The sequence below is a fragment of the Nicotiana tabacum genome, chromosome 17 (genome assembly GCF_000715075.1).
Source record: "Nicotiana tabacum cultivar K326 chromosome 17, ASM71507v2, whole genome shotgun sequence".
Classification (NCBI taxonomy): domain Eukaryota; kingdom Viridiplantae; phylum Streptophyta; class Magnoliopsida; order Solanales; family Solanaceae; genus Nicotiana; species Nicotiana tabacum.
In genome coordinates this window covers 73711269-73739135 of record NC_134096.1, presented here as the reverse complement: position 1 = coordinate 73739135, position 27867 = coordinate 73711269, and the positions used below count along the sequence as shown (strand labels likewise).

The following is a 27867-nucleotide window of genomic DNA, read 5'->3' as shown; positions in this document are numbered from 1 at the left end:
ATTTGTTGCACTTTTTGGAGACCATGTGTCGAGGCTGTGCTCTTATTCAGAATTTCCAGCTTGCCAGGGCTAATTCTTAACCTCCGGCAACTCTGATTTCTTGCTATATTTGATTTGCGTGGCTGTTGATTGTTTGCCAAGAGAAATTGGTAATTTTATATAAAATGTCTGCAAAGAGGATTCATATAACTGACCCAAACTTAGCTTGGAATTGAGGCATTTTGCTTTTGGGTTCCTCAGAGGATCATTTTCCTGATAATTTCTTCCAACAGATTTAGAGACGCATCTCATGGTACAACTTACCAAAAAAATTGTCACTTGACCATTATAGGAAAAATGCACTCTGCTATTAAGGAAAATTTAACATCGACTAGAAGGGCTAGTTAAACTATACAGAAAGGAAAACCTTTGCTAATAATATTGTAATACACAAGCCCTAAGACTATAAGCATCTCAACTTACAAAAACCACAAAAACGCATGGTTTGACACAAAAGGAAATAAGCAAGTACAAGAGTTACAAACGAACTTCACTGTATAACACTATAAGCGAAGAGATTTTGAACTCAAGTATGAAAACTCCATTACTTTTTCAGCCAATTCCTCCTATGGTGATAGAAGAAATAATTCATGGGTACACTAAAAGCCCCTTTCCAGGATAAGAACTTGATTAATTACAAGCATTGTTAGTCCATGTTCTTGCTGCTGAGTAGTCAATAATCTCTACGCCTTGAACACTAACAAGTCCAGAAATGTTCTCGTAAGATTGCAGTACGACTTCTTTCACAAGCATGGCAATGAGGTACACTCACATTGCATATATGATCTCCCCGCTGCTATCAATATCAAGATCAGGATCTGAATCCAAGTCATCCATGTCATCGTCCATCATTTCCAAGTTATACAAGCCAACTGGTGGTACTGTTGCCTCTGAGATTATTTGCATGATCGTATCTATGCTCTGCATTGGCTGATCGGGCTCTTCAAACTGGTCGCTTATCATCTTATCGTCCATTAAATCTGCCGGAAGATTCTTCAAAAACCATACATGATTTTTGATTTCAGGCATTGTGATCCTCTGTGCCATGTGCAAAGGAAGATGACTTCAGCATTAGTGATAACTACAATCTGTATTTTCTTCAAGACTACCATGTGACACCCTTTTGACAATATCTCAAAATTTTGTCACTTAACGAATTTACAAAAATCTGATTATTGTTCTCTTCATCCCAGCTTATACATTCCTATAAGTAGTGTAGTTTTTTTTTTTTTGGAGAATGTCAAAATGTATTTGTTTCCTACTATTACAGGTATAATATATAAAAGTCAAATTATATTTTTTAACTTCATGCCAGTCAATCAGGACTGTGTAGGATGGGGCTAGACAACATTTTCAAAGAGGTGCCTTAACTACAGTGTAATTGGATGGTGGTCAGCAATTACTACTATAGGCAAGCTTGGATCAGATTGTAGTCAAAGTTCTAATGCAATCACAACAGGGACATGCCAAAACTCTATCTACCCACGTTCGCATACTGATTACTTTTAAAACCACACTAACCTGTGCCGGATCTCCAACAAAGATCCTTGAGATTAAGTGGCGACATTCCTCAGATATCTGAATGTTATCTGGAATAGAATACTGCACGCTCAGGATTCTCTGTGCCGCAAAGCCAGTTGGGTTAAAATTTTGTAATAAGAAATCCAAAAGTAATTCGAATGAAGTCATGATAATGATTAAGATGTACATTTATCGTCTTCCGGAAATCTTTTGGTTCATCAGGATCCTCAAAAGGGTAAGCACCCACTAACATGACATACAATGTCACCCCACACGACCAAACATCTGCAACCTGAAATAAAAACAATCTGTGACATTCTCCTGTTGATTGAAGTTCATGTCAAAATAACACAGTACAAAAGTAAGCCATCATGATAGACTACATAGTAAGTACTCAACATATTGAAGTACAAATTAAACATATAAGGCTAAATGGCCTCGTAGCCACTTAAACTTGCATCGATTTTTCCATCCCAGTAAACAAACTTTCAACTTTTCTATTTGAACACTTAAACTTATCAAAACGCATGTTTTAAACACTCAATTGCGCTGACAAGGATAACACGTCATATGTAAGGCTTTTTATGGTTTGACACGTGTAATTTGTGGGTCCCACATTTTAAAAATCAATTCATGAAATTTTTCGATAAAAAAAAATTCTCTCCTTCTCAACCCCACCAAAACTATTCCATCGTTGCCCTACCACCACCACAAGCTTCATCTCTTAAATTATCTACCTTATTTTCCTTCTATTTTTAATCCAAACCTTATCTTTTTAGTCTTATGTTCAATAAAATTGCCATTTTGTTCCTAAAATGCTTGGCCTCATTTCCAGAAAATTTTCCGATATGCCAGCAGCACTGCTGCCGTCATCATGCCCTGCTAGAGCACCAGCAACCCTGCATCTCTTCAGAGACCGAAGGCACCAACGAGCAACAAAAATTAGAAAGCCGCAGTCGGCCACCAATCCAACATCACCTTTGAACTACCAGTGAGTTACCTACTTCCACCAAATCTCCTCCATTAAAAAAAGAGAACATCAATCGATCTTCATTAAAAAAAGACCACCTGTGATAACACCTCGCAAGAACCCTATAAGAAAAATCAATCGAGAAAAGGAAAGAAAAAGAAGAGAAATTAAGGAGGAATTGGGGGAGGTGAAGGGATCGGGAATAATGGGGGTGGGAATACCAGAAAGGGGGAAGGGGGAGGGGTTAAATGAAGGGGGAAGGGGGAGTGGTTAAACGAAAGAGGAATTACGGTTTTTCTTTTCTTTTTTGTTTTTTAAGTTTATGTTTTTGTCTATTTTTAAAGGAACTCAGCATAGTCACGCGCATTATAAGCGTGATGTGCACGCTGTTTGTCCAAGTCAGCTGTGTTGTTACCACGTAGCAATAGTCAACGGTCAAAGTGGCTTATTGATGTGTAAATAATCAAGTTGAAGTGTTCAAATGGAAAAGTTTTAAGTTTGTTTACCGGGATGGAAAATCGATGCAAGTTTAAGTGACCAGGAGGCCATTTTGCCAACATATAATTAGAATGAACACCTGAGAAGCTATTCATCCTCGTACGAGAAAAGACTGCAACAGATGTTACAAGGCCAAGGTTGAGTGAAATTTCATGGATGCTAACCGAGCTAATCTTTTATAGTGCAATAGTCACAAAACAAAATTTTGTCACTAAAATATACCTCAACTTCTGGTCTAACTTGATTAAAGTAAAACCCCCCCGGAAACCTTAAACCCAGCAATAGAAATATACTTTCCTATATAAAACCCACCAGAAACCTACATAGGCAAGTTACAGAGAAAGTTGAGGTATATTCTAGTAACAAATTTTTGTTTTTTGACTTCTGCATAATAAAAGTATTCTTCCGTTCCATTTCTCCTTCATCAACAACCCAGCATCCCTTCACTATATAAACACACACAATGTGTAATTCTCACGCTATATTTTGACTAGGTTGGTTAACACTTAACAGTATATTAACATTAGAGGTTGATCAATGGGCAGCACTAACAGAATACAGTCCTTAGGAACTAAAGTTTAGAAATTCTATAACTGTGATACTTCATTCTGAACAAAATTTCCCAAGCTTCTATTACACTGGGTTTGTTGTTGTTATTACTAGCACCTCACTATTGAAGCATACAACATAACTAGAAATAACAGGACTAGACTAGCTATTATGTAGAGACAAAGAAGTCGAAATCCCAAAAAGGATATGAACCTAGACAGTTGGCCATACAAGATTGCTTACCCAACATATCACGGTCTCAAGCGAAATGGCCCAGAAATGCTCCTTTAATAAGTTTCAAATTTCTTTATATTTCAGTCGCCCAGATATGGAGTTCTATAAGATCACTTAGACACCTTTAAGATGGCTTAATGTTTATAATCTATTTTTTTTTTGTGGTGGGGAAGCAAGTCAAGTAATATAATGAATCCATTTATGCCTCTGCTCATCAAGAACACCATCTGCTCTCTTTCCCCTCTTATGGGGAGTGGGGATAAGAAGGATGCTCAGCTGGACATTCCAGATGACAATAAGTAAATGTCAGTCAAAGAAAAGCTCACTTCGGATGTGCAGGAAGCATCCATATGCATCACAAAAGGAACTTCAAAAACAAAAATTATTGGTACTTTGTTATTACTTTTTTACATAAAGTATCAGTACTGCTATTAATAACACATTAAACCAATTTACCTTGCCATCATATTCTTGCCTCAACAGAACTTCTGGAGCAATATAAGCAGGAGTTCCCACTGTTGATTTTGGTTGTGAATGCAGCAGAGAAGACTGCAAAAAGTGCAACGCAAGATTAAGAAATCGGGGAGCACATATGCATACAAGCTGTATATGTATCTTGCATGAAATTAAGAAGACCTAGACGGCTCTGTGAGTGGCTAATGATGGGAAGCCCTAGTACCTTGGAATACCCAAAATCACAAATTTTTAGCCGAGGAGCAGGGCTTCCATCAAGCAATGTATTTTCCAGCTTCAAGTCCCGATGACATACTTGCTTCAATAAGAAATACAACAGAAACAGGCTGAATAAAGTTCCAATATGATCTCCATATTTAATAAACTGAAAGAAATTGAGTAAATATTCAGGGAAAGTCATTACCATGGAGTGACAGTAGCTGACTCCAGATATAAGCTGCTGGAAAAAGAAGCGAGCCTGTGCAAGAAGAGATTACGTATCCTTATAAATCTCGCACAGCTATAAGCAAAGTGTTCTACAATTAACAGGTTAAATACCTCATCCTCATTGAAACGCCCTGCATTAGAAATTCTCTCAAAAAGCTCCCCACCCGATGCATATTCCATCACAATAGCGAGATGAGTTGGCGTCAAAATCACCTAGAGTACAATTTTAAGCAGACCAGTCATAAATATATAACATCCTATCTAGGATCTAAACGGGCAGTCAGTGGAAAACCTCTCGGAATCTAATTATGTTAGGATGCCTCAGGGACCTGTGATTGATTATCTCCCGCTGAACGTTTTCATCTATCTGCAAGGCCAGAAGATGGGAAAAGAAATGAGCAGTGTCATATGCAGCCGATATAATTCACACTACAAACTTTTCATCATAATATTGAATTGGTCCTTTCAAGTTTCATCTAATGTGTGGAAGAGAGAGACTAGGGTGGCTCAATTAAAAGGTCTATAATTACAAGCACTAGAGCTTAGGCTAGGTCGCATTAGGCATTGGAGTACAATCCAATACAAAGCTTCATCAAGATTGACCACAGCTTATGATTTTATTTATTTATTTTATTATGGTTATTATAGTAGTATTATTTTGGATAAAGAGCACAGCTTATGATCAGAAATATCAGATAGATCTTTTAGTTCTAGTGAGACACATATTATTAGCAAACTGCAGGTCAAGAAAAGGATAACATGTTAAAGTACAAATAACTTACCGCAAAACATAGCTGTAAAGCACATGATAAATTCTGCAGCAAGTGTTTTAAAAAGATGAACTAGTAATACCTAAATACACACATGCTTGCATACAGCCTGAAAACCCATAGTACAGTTAATGGATTTTGCAACTAAAATCCACTAAATAACTTATCTTACTCTAATACTCTCCATTCCTCAGCCTGCTAAAAAGAAAATAATCTTCGTTCCTAATTTTATTATATATGGGAATGGTAACAGAAATGAGTATGAGGGTTTCTTACCCACTTATTGTCAAAATATGCTCAAACCATTGAGGGTAAGGGTTGTAGTCTCTTTATATGGTTTTGTTCTATCCCATCTCTTAAACTAACTTTTTGAGGTTGAGTTAAGTCCTTATTTTTATCAGGGTGCTAGAGCCAGACTCATCCATGATGTTGGATTATTCAATGTTGGACTGAGATTTTACATTATCTGCACTTCAAATATCTAGTCCTAAACGTGACAATGTGTTATAAAGTCCCATATTTGTTTGAGGGTATGAGTTGTAGTCTCTTTATATTGTCTTGCACAATTTTGACCTCTCAAGCTAGCTTCTGGGATCGAGTTAAGTGCAGGTTCACTTTTCTTGAGAAACCAGCCAGAAGATTACTCAAAACAGAACCTTTCCCAGCCAGTTTGAGTATCAAAATTGATTAGTACCAAGTACAAAAATTACCAAGTGGTGCATGTTACTCAACCTACCAGAAAACAAAGTTGAAGCAAAATCAGCCCCTTTTAGATAGCCAATTTGATAGTTTCCCAAAGAAGTAATAAATAAAATCATTGCATTTAACCCGTTATAGCATTCAACGAACTTATCACAATTATCCTGCTATAGATAAATCTGCTGAAAAAGTAGTTCACGGAACTCACACCAAAGAAAATGACCTCATTTAACATTCGCAATTTAACAAAGGCAGATCTAAGATTATAAGTATGTACAGAGTACCTCAGTAGAAATAACATATTCGAAAAAAAAAAAAACTCTTATAGGTTAAGCCAAAATCAGTGGGTATAAACGAACCGGAAAAACTTGCATTCAGCTGATTATTCAGGCAATGGAAGGCCAAGAAAGAAATAACCGGAATTTAAAGCAGGTAAAAATGAGCAAAATTACTAATTCCAAGAATCCAAATTTACATTTACATAAGAAACTAACCTTGTCGCCTCTTTCGATATACTTGACAGCTACTAGCTCTTTAGTCTGCTTATCTCTCATCAACCTCGCAACCCCAAAATTACCCGACCCGATATCTTTAACAAGATCGTACCGGTCACTGTCGTGCATGATCGGCATATCCATACCCGGACCCGGAATCAGACCTCGATCCATTTCGTTTGTTAACTCAGATTCAGCTGCACTCTTAAAGAAAACCGAAGCTCCGATTTACATCCCAGAGCTACCTTTCCAATGGCACAAGTTACCAGAGCTGGTGATCGAAGTGGTAAGTCGCTTTTACCCTCAGATAAGAAGCTGTCTGTAAAGAAACGGAGGAAAATAGAGGAGAAAGGCGGTGGCTTTTTCGTACTTTTGACCTTTTTCCGGTCATGAAGTTATTGGAGTAGATATTTTTATGTATAGTCGGCAAGGTAATGAAAATATCTTTATTTTTTAATTAAAAGTCTCTTTCTTATCTTTCTCTCTCTGCAACAGTTGAAATGGATTGAGGAAGAAGGAAGAGACGATAAGTTGGTACTACAAGATATAAACGACATCGTTTTGATAAGCTGGACGTTAAAAACGACTGCGTCTTTTGCAAGTTGCGACAGCAACTGATTAGATGTTCTTGTATTTATCCACCTTTGTCTTTATTTTTGTCATTTTCTTTGTTTTTTATTTTTTAGTTATTTAATTTTCTTTTTTTGTTGGTCAATTTTGTGATGGGACTATGCTTTATGGTTTTATGTAACAGAATTATCCACCAAATGGATATGGTGCATTTTGGCGTGACCCACGTTTTGAGGTAAGGCATATTAGTTGATGTTTGTTTCCCAGTTTCTTTCTTTGGAAAAAAAAATGAGATTCCTAATAAATTACATTTATTTTCCGAAAATCTTCTGTTGCTAATGAAATTATATTATAAGATGAAATTATATCTGACTGTGAAGGTTAAATTACTTAATTATCTAAACTCTGTTATTAATTTATAGAATCATAATAGCTTAATAGAGAGGATTTTTTTTTAAAAATTTCGCCACTTAGTAGTAATAAGGTGCCAATAAGAAACATTATAAATGTAACAAACACTCTTAGCTTATATATACTAGTACTAGTAGTAGGAAAGAAGGAAAAAATGGAAAGTTGTACTTTTATATTATGTTGGTAGACAACATCACTTCCATAATAAATTACTAGTAATATTTTCTTCTTAGACGGATAACTTTGCAAAACTAGCCACTATCATTCATTGTTTGTTGTATCTTCTTCTTTATACTCACCCTCCCTCCCCTATGAATTGAAGTGTTGTAACCACGCAACATTCATCTCTTAAAGTTTTTATCCTTAACTCATAGGAGTGTTACTTAGGCAATTGTAGCTAGACCTATATTAGAATTTCCTTCTTGTCTCATGACAATGAAATTTTAAAGTCAGTTCAAGCAAAAAATAAATAAAAAGAGTCTTGTACTCTTCTTCAATAAAAAATAAAATAAAAAGTCATTGAACTTTTAAAAACAACGTAGCTGCAATGATGATAAATTGTAGCCGACATAAGTAGTGAAATGAATCAACAAAATATCTGGTCAACATTTAATCCGTCTCATTATTTCCTTCTAAAGTTCTACCAATAAAAAAGAATCTATCTATCTATTTCGTTTAATTATTAAAAAGAGAGGAAAAGACCTTCACATTAAGTCAAGTGACAACCTCACAATAGGCCACTTGACAATTTAGGACAAAGTTAACTAGGTTAGGTAATAATTAGTTTTTTTTAATTTAAAATTTTAAAAATCTAAATTATGCATTATGTGTGGTTAATAATTAGCTACTCTCTTTTTAATAGATTTGAAGTTTTAAAATTATTCTAAAATAAAAACGAAAATAAGAAGAAGAAAAAAACCGCCAATCCAAATTGAGGAATAGTTTCTTTCTAATATGGTAGTCTATATCTATAAAATATTACAAATATATTTTTTGATACAGGAAACAGTTTGATTTCGAATTTAAAGATAAAAATATTATTTCAGATTTATAGATAGAAATATTTGAGTTAAGATAAAACAAAAGTTCATTTGCTTATGGCAATTAATGCAAAAATAATAAAAATATCAGTAAATTATGACAAAATAGTAAAATTACTTATCTGCTTATATTTAAAAAAAAATCTAAATTATAATTTTAATATGATAGTATTTAGATTATACGAAAATAGAGATAATATTAGGATATTTTAACTTTGAATTAATTTATAAAAATAAAATAAATCAAATAAATAATACACAAGGATATTATTGATAAATTTAGAAATATGAAGTATTGTGAACAATAAAAAAATTAAGCTCCAACCTTTAAATTATTTTAAAATAAAAAAAAACTAAAAAAATGTCAATTTATCCCATTGCATATCGTGAAAATAATAAATTTATATAATTAATTATTGAATTTTAAATATATTAATTATTATTTTTACGAAAATAATAGTTTTTATATATTGAAAAATATTTATTTTGAAACCTTTATATTTTTTATTTGGAAGTTACCCACACATAATATAACTTCATATATTATATTAAAACAGTGATAGTGAAGCATGAGGTCAAGTCAAGTGTCATAGAGAGAAAATGCTACTCGGCACTTTAAAAGCTAAAATTTAACTAGATTTTATGACAAAATTTATTCTATATCTATATTATAAATTTGTATGTATAATTTGGAATGCTAAAAAAAAATTAAAAGCTAAAATACACAATCTTTAATATTCTTATTAGATTATATCATTTCGAGATTTGGGATATAAATAAAGTAAAAAAAAACAGATATAGAACAATGAATGAATTTCAAGTATAGGAGTATTAAATTAATAATCAACTTTGTTAGGAGTAGGAAATCAATATTATCTATGTTATATTAAAGGAGGTAATAAGCAAGGACATTAAATCTAAAAATAAACTAATAAAAAATTCACATGATAGTGCAATCATAGTGAGCAACAAATAAATCAATAACGATAGAGAAACAAAAGAAGAAAAAATGGTATGAAATATAAAATGATAATATGTATTAGAATTTCAAATCAGAAAGCGCTTTTTAGTTATAATGACAAAGTTGGAGCATTAAATTATTTTAAAATTAAAAAACTAAAATAAAAAACTAAAAAAAAGGTCAATTTATCCCACTGCATATCATGAAAATAATAAATTTTATATAATTTAATTATTAAATTTTAAATATACTTAATTATATTTTTTACAAAAATAGTAATTTTGAAACATTAAAAATTATTTAATTTGAAACCCTTTTTATTCTAAATTTGAAAGTTACCCACACATAATATAACTTCATATATTATATTAAAAGAGTGATAGTGAAGCATAAGGTCAAGTCAAGTGTCATATAGAGAAAATGCTACTTCGCACTTTAAAGACAAAAATTAAGTATATTTTATGACAAAATTTAATCTATAGAACAAAAATGTTATTCAATGCATATATAAGTCTCTTTTATTTAAAAATTAAAAGCTAAAATACGCAATTGTGATGACCCAAAATGTCATCTTTAAATTCAATAATTAATTATGTGTTCTAAGACCTCAAAAAGTACTATTTATTATTTCTCGACTTGCGTGCTCAATCCGTAAAATTTTTCAGAAAGTTTTTATATGAAAAATGGATTAAAATGTGAATTAAAGCTTTAAAACTCAACTGAGTTGACTTTAGTCAATATTTTGAGCAAACGGACTCGGATTAGTGTTTTGATAGTTCCGATAGGTCCGTGTCGTGATTTGGGACTTAGGCGTATGCCAGGAATCAAATTCCGAGGCCTCTAGCCTGAGATATGAAATTTTGATGAAAAATTAAAAGTTTAAGTTCAAATAGTGATCGGATGTCAAATTATGTGCAAACGACCCCGGAATAGAATTTTGATGATTTTAACAGCTTCGTATGATAATTTTGAACTTAGGAGCGTGATCAGAATTTTATTTGAAAGTCCGTAGTGGAATCACGCTTGAAATACCCAAAGTTGAATTTTTGGAAAGTTTGACCGGGGGTTAACTTTTTGATATTGAGGTCGGAATCCGATTCTGAATATTGAAATAGGTCTGTTATGTCATTTATGATTTATGTGCAAAATTTGAAATCATTCCGAATTGATTTGGTATGTTTCGGTACAAGATATAGACTTTGAAAGTTCAAAGTTCATAGATTTTGATTTGAGGTTCGATTCGTCGTTTTGATATTGTTTGATATGGTTTGAACCCTCGACTAAGTTCGTATTGTATTTTGGGACATGTTGGTATAATTGATTAAGGTACCGAGGGTCTCGGGTGGATTTCGGAAGGTAAACGGAATGGATTTCGGACAAAGAGGGTTGCTGGAAATTTCTGTTGCAGAAATTTCGCCTGGTGCATTGAGCCAATTTTAGAAGCTTATATCTCACAATTCATAAAGAATCGGAAAATTTTTAAAACATGAAAGTTGTATTCGTTTGATTCTAGTTTCCAGAAAGTTAAACCATTCATTATTTGGACATTTGCACAGAAAGTTATGATGGATTGAATGAAGGCTGGTAGAGTCGTTTCGCCAGAAATTTCTGATACGTGGAGCTAATTTTGGAAGCTTATAGCTTGCAATTCATAAGGAATCAAAATATTTTTAAAACATGAAAGTTGTAGTTGTTTGATTCTAGTTTCCAGAAAGTTAAACCATTTATCATTTGGACATCTGTACATAAAGTTATGATCAATTGAAGGAAGACTGATACAAGCAAGTTTTGGTGGACTTTTAGTGACGAAAAATGGACTTTTAGTGACGCATGGACAGAAACTTAAGGACCAAAAATGGTCATTTCCTTCATTTCATTTTGGATTTTTGGAGCACGGTTTTTGGGCGATTTTTGGACGATTTTCACTGGAAAACATTGGGATAAGTGTTCCTTATTCTATATTGATTATATTTCATGATCCCATACTCATTTACATCATTAATCCGTGAATTTATGGAAGAAAAATCAAGATTTTTACAAAATCTTCCAAAAATAAAAATTTAAGATTTTGAGGCCGAGTTGTTATCGGAATTTGGTAAAATTAGTATAGGTTGACTCGTAATTGAATGGGTTGTCGGATTTTGTAAGTTTCGCCGGATTCCGAGTTGTGGGCCACACATGCAAATTTTGAGCTAATTTCGGATTTTATTGAAAAATGTAATATTTTCTTATGAAATTGATTACTATAATTTTTTTTTGACTGTATCAAATTAATTATGACTAGTTACGAGTCGATCGGAGTCGAAAAATCGAGGAAAAAATATAATACTTGGTTAAATTGGAGCAAGTCGAGGTAAGTGACTTGTCTAATATTTTGTGGGAGAAATTTCTCCTAGGATTGGTATTGATGTGATTATTGAAATGTATTGAAAGTTATGTACACGAGGTAACGAGTGTGTACACGGGCTAAATGTGAAAGATTATGTTTTAAATTGTGTAGATCACTATTGCGCATTTATTAAATTATTTTATCTTATATTCTTCATCATTGATCTGAGATATATACTTTAAATTTGTTTGACCTTTTCTTGCTAATTGTTTTACCTGTTTAGTTAAAACTTGATTTCTTTTATTCTATGCATTATTTGAAGGTTAATTTTTTTTAAATTAAATATTATTAATATGAAGTATTTGACATTTTTAAATTTGATATTGAAGCAACGTATTAAAGATTTTGAAATATTATTTTTCTGAATTATTTATTCCTGAATATTTTTGTAAGATTTTCGTACTCATTGTGATGGAGTCGTGAGCTATTTATTGTGGAAAAATATTATTGATGATTTATTTTGGCATGAGCCGATGATTTATTTTGGCATGAGTCGTGAGCTCTTTATTGTGAAAAAATATTATTGTTGAATTATTTTGGCAAGTTAAATTATTTGAGCACTTGAGGTGCAAATTGTGATATATTGTGATATTGATACGCATGCGGTGGTATAAGGTCTGGGTATTGAAACGCATGCGGTGAGATAAGGGTGGCTTGATACGCGTGGCTAGTAGGGGGAACTACTAGAAGTCATGCGGTGTGATAAGGATGGCTAAAACGCGGGATACTATTTCGGAAAAAAATATTTTCTTTAAAATAAATTATGAAGGCTCCCGCGGTGAGATAAGGAAATGAGATATTGTGAATTTATTTATGATTTGGGACTACGAGGCGGTACCTCGGGAATGCCCTTGTTGATATTGATTTATGGTCGTAGTTGCCTTTGATTTTTGTTGTGATCTTTCTTAAAGTTGAAAAGAAATTATGTTTTGTTTCCACGAGGTATTTATTTGCCATTATTTGGTGTAATTAAATGTGACATACTACTTGATTCATTTTCATTGTCATTTTATCTTATTATATTGTTTAAACATTTTTACTATGTCATTATTTATTCTCCAGTAGGGTCTGACCTGACCTCGTCACTACTCTACTGAGGTTAGGCTTGGCACTTACTGGGTACCGTTGTGGTGTACTCATACTACACTTCTGTATATCTTTTTGTGCAGATCCAGGTACATCTTATCAGACCAGGCATCAGTAAACTAGATGTACGAGGAGACTTCGAGGTATATCTGCCAGCTCCCGCAGATTTCGGAGTCCCCTTCTATTCTTGTTATATTGCTTCCTTATTTTCTTTAGACTCTGTTATATAGAGACATCGAGGATAAATTCTTAGAAGCTTGTGACTTATTTCTACCAGGTTTTGGGATTTAAAATTATTTGAATTGTAGTTTATTTATTTCAGATATTTATTATTATTCCGCATTGATAGACTTACCTAGTCTTAGAGACTAGGTGCAATCACGACATCCTACGGAGGGAATTTGGGGTCGTGACAACAATCTTTAATATTCTTATTAGATTATATCATTTCGAGATTTTGTATATAGATAAAGTCAAAAATAAAAAAGATATAGAACAATGAATGAATTTCAAGTAAAGGAGTATTAAATTAATAATCAACTTTGTTAGGAATAGGAAATCTATATTATCTATGTTATATTAAATGAGGTAATAAGCAAGGACATAAATCTAAAACCAAACCAATAAAAAATTTACATGATAGTGCAATTATAGTGAGCAACAAATAAATCAATAACGATAAAGAAACAAAAGAAGAAAAATGGTATAAAATATAAAATGATAATATATATTAGAATTTCAAATCAGAAAGCGCCTTTGAGTTATAATGACAAAAATCATACATATCTAAAATATCACATAACTTAAATCTTAATAAATAAAGTCAAAATTCAAAAATAATAGGTAATGAAAGAATATCAAGCAATAAAGCATAGTGTTAAAAGATAATTAATTTTAATAATTAAATCTTAAAAATTAAAATTGTAATAAGACGTCAAATGTGAAGTAAAACTTAATTTCTAGGCATATAATACAAAAATATCAATTATTTAAAAAATTGGTAGATTTATAACTAATAAAGAAAAAATTAATTTATATTTTTGATGAATTCAAATGAAAATGTACAATAGAAAAAACGTTTCAAGAAAAAGTTTTAGGAGTAAGAAAAGAAAAAGAATATATATATATATATATATATATATATATATATATATATATATATATATATATATATATGTTAAAAAGAGATAATTAACAAAAATATTAAGACAAGTAACAAGCTAATAAAATGTCATAATAACAAATAAAATATTACTAAATATAGTAGATTATGTAATAAAAAAAATTGAGGAACTGAAAAGTTATTCGATGACTATATGAATATTTTTCTAATTTCATATGATTTTCTTATTAGTCATGTTTCATTGGAAAAGAAAAGAAAAATTAAAATATAATTTAAGCAATATGATATAATATGGTAAAATAAATTAGATTACACAACATGATTTATATTCTCCGCGCATCGTGTGGGTGCTATATTAGTTTTGGTAAAGATGATTAATGCAGGCCTTATACTGCAAGGTTAAGGTAAAAATTGCACGGATATATCCATATTTTTAAAACTATTTAATCCATACCCTAATTTTAATAATTTTAGACGCCTCCTCTTCTTCCTCCTGACCTATGCGCTCTTTTCTTCCTCCTCTTCTTGTATATCAAATTAAATTTTCAACCACTACTTTAATATATTCACTAATAAAATGTGAAGTCAAATTAACAATTTAACCTACATTTGATCAAATAATGTCATAAAATAACAAAACAGAGTATTGTTATTGTTCTCTATTTGAATTCAGAAATTCTGTCAATAAAAGGTAAAACGTGGGCTTCTGCAAATTTTATAATCCTTTATTTTGCAAGCTCGAAATACAAATCCAAATGCATCGAGAGCGCAACAGATACTCTCTAGTTCATCTTGTTATGTGTTTATCTCATACTGAATATACAGAAGTTCCAAATCTAGTATGAAGAACATGAAGAATTCCCCATGAGGTAAAGCCCGATGTGATGCCAAACCAACTCTTAGTTACACTGAAATGTTAATTTGTCCTAAAGTTTGCACTACAAATTGAAGAATTTCAAACTAATTTGTCTGAAGTTTGCACTATGAAGTGAGGGGAAACTGAAGTTTGCCCTTGTACTATGAACTGAAGTTCCTGAAGTTTGCACTACAAATTGAAGAATTTCAGAGTAATTTGTCTGAAGTTTGCACTATGAAGTGAGGGAAAACTGAAGTTTGCCCTTGCATTATGAACTGAACTTCCTGAAGTTTACACTACAAATTGAAGAATTTCAGACTAATTTGTCTAAAGTTTGCACTATGAAGTAAGGGGAAACTAAAGTTTTCTCTTACACTATGAACTGAAGTTTGCGTGATTGCCTTTACAAGTCAGGCCAAACTTCACGCAAAACTATCTGAAGTTTTGCTTTGACAAGGCTACACTTCAGGCAAAAAAGTCTGAAGTTCAAACTTCAGACATAAATTTTTGCTACTTCAGGCCCGTATGTCTGAAATTATACGAAAAGTGGGTACGCTTGTAATTTTTTTTGTAAAGCGGGTATAGGTTAAAATGTGACCCAAAAATTGGTATAGATGCAAATCCCCCTAAGTGAGTTGGGCCTTTATAAAGATCCAATAACTAACATATTTGTGCTCGTTGAACCATGTCCATAAGCCCCTTAGCCCATGTTTGACCATAGATTTTGGCTTTATTTTTTCAAAAAAAAATTAAAAACATTATTTGTTTATAAATATGATCATTTTTTGGGGAAAATATTTTCAAAATAAGGCAGTTTTTTGGTGAAAGTTTTTCTTCCACTAATAAAACTTAAACTTTTCTTCAAATAAAATGCATGTCCAAATACAACTTCAATTTTCAAAAATTAATTTTCAACACAACTTCAAAAACTCTTTTTTCAAGTGTCAATCAAATCTGTATCCAAACGCTATCTTAGATTCGGCAAAAGAAGAAAGAAAATTTACTTTCACTATTTCATTGCTGCCGTACCAAAGCCTCAATGACACCAGGTAGCCATGGTAGAGGGCTGCTGTTTAGAAATTAACTAGTGTATCCTGAAGTTAAGATTTTTAGTTCAAATTTTCGGGACAAAATAAATACTGGTTAATCCCTAAATAGCAGCGTTAAAAGTGGCTATTTGTGTACATCCCCAGCAATCGGTTAAAATTTGAGATCCACATAATTTCCCTTCAACCTCGCTAATAATTCGGCAATTCAAGTCAGCGAGTTTATATTTTTCTCTTTCAAACTAGTATAAGAACCCGCGCGATGTGCGGATAATTTGATATTAATCTTATAAAATTATGATCTAATATATCATATTAACTTAATAAATATTAGTTATATTTTATTATTTAATATAGTGTGCAAAAATATAACACAATCTATAAAAAATTAAAGGATACACATCATATAGTAATCAAATAAATTGTTTGATCCTTTTTATTTTTATTATTGAATTAGCAAGTACTTAGTACTATTGATAATTTTCTTGAGTGTTATTTATTTAACTTTTATATTTTAACTAATTAAAAATATAAATATCATAAAATTATCCCTATCCCCCTTTTTTCGTATATTCCTTTCTACTGTAATACTTATTTGATTAGTTTTCAAATTTTGTAGTTTATTAAAAATTTAAATAATGTAATATTTTTTTACTAAATTATAATTTTGAATTCATCAAAAGTATAAAGAGATGCATATATATATATATATATATATATATATATATATACTTCTTTTTTTTTTTATTATTTGTAAAACTTCAACTTGAAACTACTCCCCAACTTGATGGGTAGTTTTTTTTTCTTTTTTATTATATATATTTTCTTTTTTTATTATAGCTAATTTATTTTTTGTTTTTTTATTTTAAAATATTTGTAAAACTCCAACTTGAAACTACTCCTCAATTTGAATGGGTAGTTAGTTTATTTTTTATTTTTTTATTATAGCTAATTATAAGATATCTTTATTTATTAATTTAAATAGAGTAACCAATTAATTCAAAATTTATAATTCAAAGGTTTTTTAGTTAGAAAGGGAGTAATCAAAACTATTCCCCAACTTGAATAGGTAGTTTTTTTTGTTTTTATTTTTTTAATATTTTTGTTTTTACTGTAGCTAATTTATTTATTTCTTATTTTTTATTTTTTTATTTTAAAATAATTTTAAAACTCCAACTTGAAACTACTCCCGAGTTTGAATGCCACTTGAAAATATTTTTGTCTTAACAATGCCATTTCACTTTTTATAATTTTCATTTGAATTGAAAGTTATTTTATTTCTTTGTTTTCTTTTTTTTTTAATTTTAAAATAATTTTAAAACTCAAACTTGAAACTACTCCCCAATTTGAATGGGTATTTCTTTTATTTATATATTTCTGTTTTTTATTATAGCTAATTTTACTTTTTTATTTTTTTATTTTAATATATTTTTAAAACTCCAACTTGAAACTACTCCCCAATTTGAATGGGTCATTTTTTTCGATTTTTATTATAGCTAATTATAAGATATCTATATTTATTAATTCAAATAGAGTAACCAACTAATTCAAAATTTAAAATTCAAAAGATATTTTAGTTAGAAAGGTAGTTTATTTTGTCTTAAAACTCCAACTTGAAACTAATCTCCCTAATTTGAATTTGTAATTTTTTATTTTATTCAATTTTGTTTTTATTTAAAATAATTTTAAAATACCAACTTTGTTGGAGTTTTGTCCTAAAAATCTATAATTATTCACTTCTCTTTGTGTGTGTGCGCGCGTGTGCGCGCACACACACACAAAGACTACTATATTAGAAAGAAACTACTCCCCAATTTAAATTGGCAATTTTTTATTTCTTTATTTCCATTTTTTATTTTAAAATAATTTAAAAAACTCCAAATTGAAACCACATCGCAATTTGAATTGGCAAATTTTTTATTTCTTTATTTCTTTATTTTTGTTTTTTATTTTAAAATAATTTAAAACTCCAACTTGAAACTATTCCCCAACTTGAATAGGTAGTTTTTGTTTATTATTAATATTTTCATTTTTTTATTGTAGCTAATTTAATTTTTTCTTATTTTTCGTTATTTAATTTTAAAATAACTTTAAAACTCTAATTTGAAACTACTCCCCAAATTGAATGAGTAGTTATTTTTTTTTTTATATATTTTTGTTTTCTTAATATAGCTAATTATAAGATATCTATATTTATTAATTCAAATAGAGTAACTAATTAATTCAAAATTTTAAAAAGTTTTTTAGTTAAAAAGGTAGTTTATTTTGTCTTAATAATGCCACTTGGCTTTTTGTAGTTATGTCACTTGTCTTAATAATATGCTTTTGCCTCTCCTTTTATTATATATAGATATTCGTTTTTTTATTGTAGCTAATTTAAGTTTTTCTTATTTTTTGCTATTTAATTTTAAAATAACTTTAAAACTCCAACTTGAAACTACTCCCCAATTTGAATGAGTAATTATTTTTTTTATATTTTTATTTTTTAATATAGCTAATTATAAGATATCTATATTTTCAAATAGAGTAACCAATTAATTCAAAATTTAAAAAGGTTTTTTAGTTAAAAAAATAGTTTATTTTTGTCTTAATAATGCCACTTGACTTTTTATGGTTATGCCACTTGTCTTAATAATATGCTTTTGCCTCTCCTTTTATTATATATAGATTAATTCAAATAGAGTAATCAATTAATTCAAAATTTAAAAAGGTTTTTTAGTTAAAACTGTAATTTATTTTGTCTTAATAATGCCACTTGTCTTTTTGTGGTTATGCCACTTGTCTTAATAATGTGCTTTTACCTCTCCTTTTATTATATATAGATTATTACTACTACTTACTTTGAAACGTAAAGTTAACGGCAACAGGAGGAAAAATATGATATCGGACTCGAAGTTCATCGGCTAAGTAGATAGGACCTCAACACGATAAAAACCTCCATAGTTCGGTGGAAGGTGGAAATTGGAGGAGGATTTTGGAATTGACTTGTCCCACAAAAAAACCTTTATTCGTGATCAACTACTTAGTTACCTTCACTACTAGAAATTCGTTAAAAATCGACCAAAACAATCGACCAAAGTTGGTCGGTTATGGTCAATTACCGACCAAAACGCGACCATTAGGGTGTGGACGGTGTTTAGATGGTCGGTAGCTTAAAACGACCATCTGACAAGTTTAAGTACTTACCGACCAACTTTGGCCGGAAACATATTTTATTAATTTAATTTTACCGACCAAAGTTAGTCGGTTTAACTAAATTATATTTTTTTATTAATTATTAAAATTTAAAAAAACCGACCAACTTTTGGTCGGTAATTGAAAATATATATATTTTAAAATAATTAAAATTAAACATTACCGACCAACTATGGTCGGTAACCTCAACAGTGCAGGCAAAATACCGACTACTTTGGTCGGTAATGTTGAATTGTGGGAATTCAATGTTCATTAACCGACCAACTTTGGTCGGTATTTTGGAATAATTTTTTATTTTAATTAAAAACCGACCAACTTTGGTCGATTTTTCTGGGTTTAATTTTGGCATAAAATGCTTGTTTTGGCAGCTACACCACCTGCCAGTATACTAATATACCTAATAACAACAACAACAACAACAACAACAACAACAATAACCAAAACATTCAATAAATACTTTAAAACTAACAAATTAAAGTTCAATTGAACATAAAAATCCAAAACCAAGTTAAAACTAATTACAACTAGTTCAAAACTAGTTCTATTTGTCTAGTTCAAAGTATATAAAAGTCAAGGGGTATTTTCTACAACATCATCATTACCGTCTGATGAACTTTCATTTACAAGACGGTATAGAGAACGGTCTTGTGGAGGACGTGAAGAACGATCACGGGGAGGACGGGAGGAACGATCACGAGCAGGACGGGAGGAACGATCACGTGGAGGTCGACCCTCTGGAGATGAGTCACGAAATCGGGGCAACGGAAAAGCTCCACTAGATAGGAGAGTTCTGATCTGAGCTTGCATGCCAAGGAATTGAGCATCTCTAAGCCTTTCTCTTTCCTTGGCCGCTTCTAGCTCTGATGTGAGCTTTGTCACTGTCTCCCGCATAGTGGAGAGGCTCTCCCTATTAAGTTGCTCGCCTTGCGAGGAAGTCCCTATTCCTCGCATTCCACACTTATAGCGATGGAAGTTTTTAGTAGGAAGCCCATATACCTTCCCCCATTTTGGACCGCCAACAGACTCCAACCATATTTCTTTCAAAATTTGATTTACACTATTATTTGGATTATTTACCTACATAGTGTTAAAAAAAATCATAAGTTAGCGCAACTTATGAATCAATTATTATACATTCACTACGTGTGTATAAGTTAGCACAACTTATGAATCAATTTTTATACATTCACTACATATATATACACACACACTTACAAACTGTTTGAACCACGTATCAAATCTCGTATATACAACATCATGGCCAAATTGACCCATGAAGTGACTGTGACACATCAAATATTTTTAGTAGTTGCATCAATATGTAGTCACAGTAAATTTTACATTTTGATAACTAATAAATCAATACTTACTTGAGAAATGGTACAACTTCGGGACAATTTAGCAACACATGAAGTGTAGCTGACTTGTACTCCATATCGCTCAAACTTCTCTTTCTAACATCCTTAGAACATCGGCCTGGTTGATTGAATATGGACATTGGTGGATATAATGGATCATTCACACATTCGACCGTGTGCCTATTGGGCCTATTCCTAGAACATGGCATGTTACTCTCAAAATAATAAGAACAAAAATGTGCAGTTTCCTTTGCAAGATAGGCTTCGCATATAGATCCTTCAATCATATTCCTCTGCTTAACAAATTGTTTGCATTTGCCAATTGTCCTACATAATATCATGTTAGCCAAGAACATTCAAATAAAATAGAATATTACATCAAACTTATAATATTACCTCTTAAAGGGATACATCCATCTGCATTGAACAGGCCCTCCAAGTCGTGCCTCATGTACAAGGTGTATTGGAAGGTGTTCCATCACATCAAAGAAACCACATGGGAATATTTTTTTTATCTTACTAGAAATTACACGAATGTTCTGATCCATCTGAAGTAGGTTTTCTTCCCTTAATGTGGTAGAACATAAGTCTTTAAAAAATAAACTAATCTCTGTGATGGGTTTCTAGATTCTTTCAGGCAAACCACAAAATACAATAGGCACTAATGTCTCCATGAAAACATGGAAGTCATGACTTTTCAAATGGCTCAACTTCCCTACCTCCATATCTACTTTTTTTCCAAGATTTGACGCATAACCCTCAGGCATCTTCAATTTCGTAACCCAATCACAAATTTGTCGTCTTTCCTCCAAAGTGAATGTGTAACTTGCTTTGGGCTTGAACACCTTACCATTGTTTGCTGTCTGCAAGTATAATTTAGGCCGCTTGCAATATTCTTGTAAGTCCATTCTAGCCTTCGAGTTATCTTTTGTCTTACCTTTAACATCCATCACTGTGTTGAACAAATTGTCAAAATAATTCTTCTCAATATGCATGACATCAAGGTTGTGTCAGAGAAGATTATCCTTCCAATAAGGCAACTCCCAAAATATACTTTGTTTCGTCCAATTATGATTAACACCATATCCGGGGAATCTATAAGGTGGAGCCTCAGTAACTTTACTGAAGTTCTGGACCCTCTCCCAAATTTCCTCACCTGAAAGTATCAAAGGTGGAGAATCATATTCCACTTTATTCTTTTTGAATGCATTTTCCATCCTTCTAAACTCATGATCATCATGCAAGAATTGAGGTGACAATCAAACCATGATTGCTTTCGGCCTTGTTTCAAAGTGAACGCTTTACTATTTTTCATGTAGTAAGGACAAGCTAGCTTCCCAGCAGTCATCCACCCAGACAACATTCCATACGTAGGAAAATCGTTAATAGTCCATATTAAATTAGCACGCAAATTGAAATTATGCTTGGTTGATATGTTATATGTTTCAACACCATCATACCACAATTATTTTAGCTCATCAATCAAAGGTTGCAAATATACATCAATCAAACTTTTCGGATTACGTGGACTGGGGATAATACAATTTAAGAATATATATGGACTAGTCATACACAACTCAGGTGGTAGATTATAAGGTGTAAGAAAGACAGGCCCCAACATGAATATGGTGTCGCAGATATAGAAAAAGGCGTGAAGCCATCCGCACACAGACCTAACTGAATGTTCCTTGGTTCACTAGCAAAATCTGGATATGTCCTATCAAAGTGCTTCCAAGCTTCTCCATCTGAAGGATGACACACAACACCAGGTGGTCTTCTATTTTCAAAGTGCCATCTCATATGAGGAGCAGAACTCATCGACGCATATAACCTTTTTAACCTAGGTATAAGAGGTAAATAATGCATCGCCTTAACATCGACCATATTCCCGCTGGAAAGCCTCTTGAAAGGAGGCTTTTCGCAAAATTTACAACTGTCTAAAGTTGCATTATCTTTATAATATAACATGCAACCATCTTCACAACAATCAATTCTCATTGACGAAAGTCCTAACTTAGAAACCAATCTCTTTGCCTTATATAAATCACCAGGTAAGTTGATATTAGGGTCAACTAGTTCACTCATAAGGTCAATGAAAGAGTCCATGGCTGCTTGAGAAATATTCCAATCAGATTTGATACTTAGTAATCTAACTGCAACAGACAGCTCAGAGTGTGGACTTCCTTCACGTAGTGGACGACTAGCTTCCTCTAACTGTTCATAAAAATATTGTGTTTCATCATTAGGAGTTTGTTCAACATTTTCATTGGGCTCATCCCCGACGTGCATCCCAAAAGCATCCGCAACCATATCCTGAATTCTAGAATCAAGATTTATATTCTCCACCGACCTACTACTTTCACCAACAACCATGTTATGAAATATCCCACGGCTACCATCGATCTCTCCATGATTAGTCCACACAAAGTAATTCTCTATAAACCCCTTCCTATAAAGATGAAGCTTAACTTCCTTCGATTTTTTAAACTTCATACAATCGCACCTGACACAAGGGCACCTAATTACTCCTTCACTTTGGTATGGTGGAAGTGACATTGCATGTCTAATAAAGTCATCAACCCCTTCTACAAAATCCTCCCGCAATCCCCGCCAATTAGGATAATTCTTATTGTACATCCAAGTACGATGTTCCATCTATACAAATAAAACAAGAACAAATTAATTTATTGTACAATTATAAATTAATTATATCTTTTTTAGTTAATTCAAGATAATTATTTTTCTTAATTACACCAATTTATATCCTAAAAGTTCAATTCATATCCAAAAGGTCCAATTCATATCTTAAAAGTTCAATTCATATCCTAAAAGTTCAATTCACAAGAACAAATCCTAAAAACTAAAATTTCAATTCATATCCTACGAGTTTAAACATAAACTAACTAAATTAAAGAAATTCAACCCATACCCTAAAAGTTCGATTCACAAGAATAAATTAATTTATTCTACAATTATAAATTAATTATATATTTTTTAGTTAATTCATGGTAATTATGTTTTCCTAATTACACCAATTTATATCCTAAAAGTTCAATTCATATCCAAAAGGTCCAATTCATATCTTAAAAGTTCAATTCATATCTTAAAAGTTCAATTCACAAGAACAAATCCTAAAAACTAAAATTTCAATTCATATCCTACGAGTTTAAACATAAATTAACTAAACTAAAGAAATTCAACCCATACCCTAAAAGTTCAATTCACAAGAACAAATCGTAAACCCTAGATTCTAACTAAACTATTCAAGACAATAAAAAGTTAATAATTCAATTCTAACTAAACTATTCAAGACAATACAAACTCAAAATTGAAACACTCATCGATTAAAACTAATTCATAACTAATTGACTAATTAACAAAACTAATTAGTTAATAAAACTAATTAAAACAAGACCTAAACCCTAATCCTCAATAAAATACAATGTTCAAATAATTAAAACACTAATCAATTGAAACTAATTCATAACTAATTAACAAAACCTAGAAATAATAAATAAATGGGTTGTAATTCAAACCTAGAATTTTTAGGAGATGGAGAAGGAGAGGGGCGGCAGTGGCAGTGGCAGCGGTGACGGCGGGGGCTAGGCGGTGGCGACGCGGGGTGAAGAATGGGATTTATGTGAGTGAAATAGAGAAGGAGAGGGGAAGGTATTGAGTGAGGGAAATAGAGAAGGAGAGGGGAAGATAAGAGAGAAATAGGGGTCCCCCATTTTTCAATTCTGATTTCAGAATTACCGACCAAAGTTGGTCGGTACATTAAGCCGTTTGAACAAAAACCGACCAACTTTGGTCGTTTTTTTTAAAAAAAATTAAATTCTTTTTTTTTTTGTGTTTTTTTCTTAAAATATTATAAACTATAAGCATTTATTTTATTTAACTATACAATTATTATAAATAATTATAAACTATAAGCATAATCTTTATAAATAATTATATTAACTATTTACTTTTAATAAATTATAATAGAATCTATCTAAGTAAATTTTCTAAGTTATAATTAAGTATGTGAGTAATTTCTCACACACACACACATACACTATATTGTAATTGATGCTAATAACTTCTTTTTTCATTCGTTCATCACTAATAATGCATGACATAGATTAATCGATATATAGGTCGAGACGTTTTGATGAATCATCGATTAATATTCATCGATATATCTAAGTAAGTTATAAGTCGATGAATCAATTTACAAATAGATATATTTGATGATAAAGTATATATACTAATTAGTATCTTCCCAAGTCTATCCCTAAAAGAACCCGACCCTGTGGTCCTAGCGCTTCGTGTTCTTATATATATATATACACACACACACACACACACACACACACACACACACACAAAAACACACTTCACTGTAATACTTTAACTATATATATAGCTTGTTATAGTATATGTTAGTGTGTATATATATAGCTTGTTAAAGTTTGACCATGTTTGACCTATTAATTTAACTCGTTTACTTAATACTAATAACTTCTTTCGTTTATTTAATTTGTGATCCATATCTCTCTCTCTCTCTATATATATATATATATGTCAAAGATGTTTAGTGTGTGTGTGTGTCAAAGATGTTTAGTATTAATTCTTCTATTTTTCATTCATTCATCACTAGTAATGCATGACATAGATTAATCGATATAGGTCGAGACGTTTTGTTTTTACAATTAGTCGATATAGGTCAAACGTTTTGTTTTTAATATTCATCGATGCATCTAAGTAAGTTATAAGTCGATGAATCAATTTACAAATAGATATATTTGATGATAAATTATATATACTAATTAGGATCTTCACAAGTGTCACGACCCAAAATCTCACTACAGGCATCGTGATGGCACACCTAGTCTCTAAGACTAGGTAAGCCGATTTCAATTATATTTTTGGAGTCATTTTTTTAAATTAAATAAGTAACCAAAACTAACAGCGGAACAAATATGAATGTACAACCTTCCAAGACTGGTAGTACTGAGTCACGAACTCTAACTGAATACATGGAATGATCAAGAGGACCGAATATACAATACTGTTTGATTAAAATTAACAGTACAATGAAATGAAAATACTCCAAGGGACTGCGATGACCAAGCAGCTCTACCTTGAATTCTTATGATCCACTTTAACTATTTTCAAGTCCGATGTCTCCAATACCTGGCTCTGCACAAAAATGTGCAGAAGTGTAGTATGAGTACACCACGGTCGGTACCCAGTAAATATCAAGACTAACCTCAATGGAGTAGAGACGAGGTACAGTCAAGACACTCACTAGTCTAATAACTTGTGCAATATAATATACAAAATAATAGGAAATAAATAATAATAAGGGCAGGATAAAACAACCAGTGATATGCACAACAAATAACAAGAATACCATTAATATCACTCAATAATTAATAAACACAATTACACCCAATTAAATCAAGTCCTTCAAATAAATGTCTTTCACATATAATTCTTCCAGATAACTCTCTTTCAAATATAATTTTCTCAAATAATTATTTTTCAAATATAATTCTTTCAATAAATCTTTTCAAATATAATTTCCTCAAATAAATATCTTTCAAATACAATTCTTTCATATAATACTTTCTAAGTAAATATCCTTCCAAATAAATATTTTGAATATAATTCTTTCAATTAAAAATTCACCATGTGACACCTCATTTCATGATCATAAAAATACGGGTCTCGGCCCTTTTTCATATTTTCACGGTACCTCGTGCCCATAATTAAATCATCATATTTCCCCGGCACCTCGTGCCCTCATTTCATATCACAACTGCACGGACAATTCACGCGCCAATTATCATTTCATCACAGCACCTCCTGCCCACATTTCATATCACAACTGCACGGACAATTCGCGTGCCAAATATCCTCATTATTTACTCACGGCACTTCGTGCCCACATTTCATTTTATAAACCGGCTGGCAATAGCCATAGGCTCTCAACTTCAACATAAATCAGATTGTGTCACGACCCGAAATTGCCCACCGATGGGACCGTGATGGAGCCTAACATCTCACTTGCTAGGCAAGCCAACGTTAGAGAATCATTTACCAATTTCTTATTTCCATTCAGAAATTAACAATAATTAACTAAAATAAAAATATAATAAGTGCGGAATATCATAAAACTGTATTAATTACTACCACCCGGATTTGGAGTCACAATTCACGAGCATTCTAGAATTTACTACAAGTAATATCCTAAAAGAAATACAACTGTCTGAATGAAAAAAAATAGTAGGACATAAAAAGATAGACGGGGACTTCAAGGTCTGTGAATGCCGACAGCTCTAACAACTTAGACGGGCAAGGCACCTACAATCAACTTGTACAATTTAATAGTGTATACACAAATAACAGGAATGAAGAACTAAACAGGAAATGTCAGGAGGGGAGACATACTGAGGGGAATACAAGATAAAGAACTACAACAGAATGATCACCGGAGCAGTCAATATACCATGAATCAACAGGAATAGTGAATATAGTAAAGAAAAATGTACGACATCACCCTTCGTGCTTTTACTCTCAATCTCACCATAAAATTTATAGAAACGGCACGGCATCACCCTTCGTGCTTTTACTCTCATATCACGGTACGGCATCACCCTTCATGCATTAGCACTCACAATATGGCACGGTATCACCCTTTGTGCATTAACACTCACAATATGGCACGGCATCACCCTTCGTGCATTAATACTCACAATATGGCACGGCATCACCCTTCGTGCATTAACACTCACAATATGGCACGGCATCACCCTTCGTGCATTAACACTCTCCCTTACCATAATACAATACATAAATAACAACAGGGAGATAGAATAACAAGTACAAACCTTACTTCAATATTTGGTTCCATAATATCAATCTCAACTTGAAATAAAAACTCAATTATCACAAGAAAATTCCGTAAACATGATAAAAATGATAATTTGAACAGCACCAGTATAACACGTAGCAATTTGGCATAGGAACAAGACAATATAAGAAAAACAGAGAAACATGAAAAACAAGTAAATTGGCGGTGTATAAGTACTCGTCACCTCACATATACGCCGCTCACATGAATTTCACTTAGCAAATAATCTAAGGTTCCTAATTCCCTTAAGTCAGGGT

General features: G+C 31.8%; 1 protein-coding gene and 1 long non-coding RNA gene across 2 annotated transcripts; one reads left to right on the top strand and one right to left on the bottom strand.

Annotated features, from left to right (window-relative positions):
- Positions 1-389: 389 nt before the first annotated feature.
- LOC107827494 (serine/threonine-protein kinase SRK2I) lies at positions 390-7145 on the bottom strand. Its single transcript, XM_016654641.2, has 9 exons — positions 6675-7145; positions 5004-5078; positions 4823-4924; positions 4689-4742; positions 4491-4583; positions 4268-4360; positions 1748-1852; positions 1561-1659; positions 390-1077 (listed from the first exon to the last, which is right to left on the bottom strand). Exons 1-9 carry the CDS (start codon positions 6846-6848, stop codon positions 808-810), a joined length of 1065 nt encoding a protein of 354 aa, XP_016510127.1. The 5' UTR covers positions 6849-7145; the 3' UTR covers positions 390-807.
- A 23-nt stretch (positions 7146-7168) lies between these two features.
- Positions 7169-12142, top strand: LOC142171566 (uncharacterized). The gene is made up of 3 exons (XR_012701275.1): positions 7169-7304; positions 7429-7479; positions 10983-12142. It is a non-coding gene; the product is annotated as an uncharacterized LOC142171566 (long non-coding RNA).
- The last annotated feature ends 15725 nt before the right edge of the window (positions 12143-27867 follow it).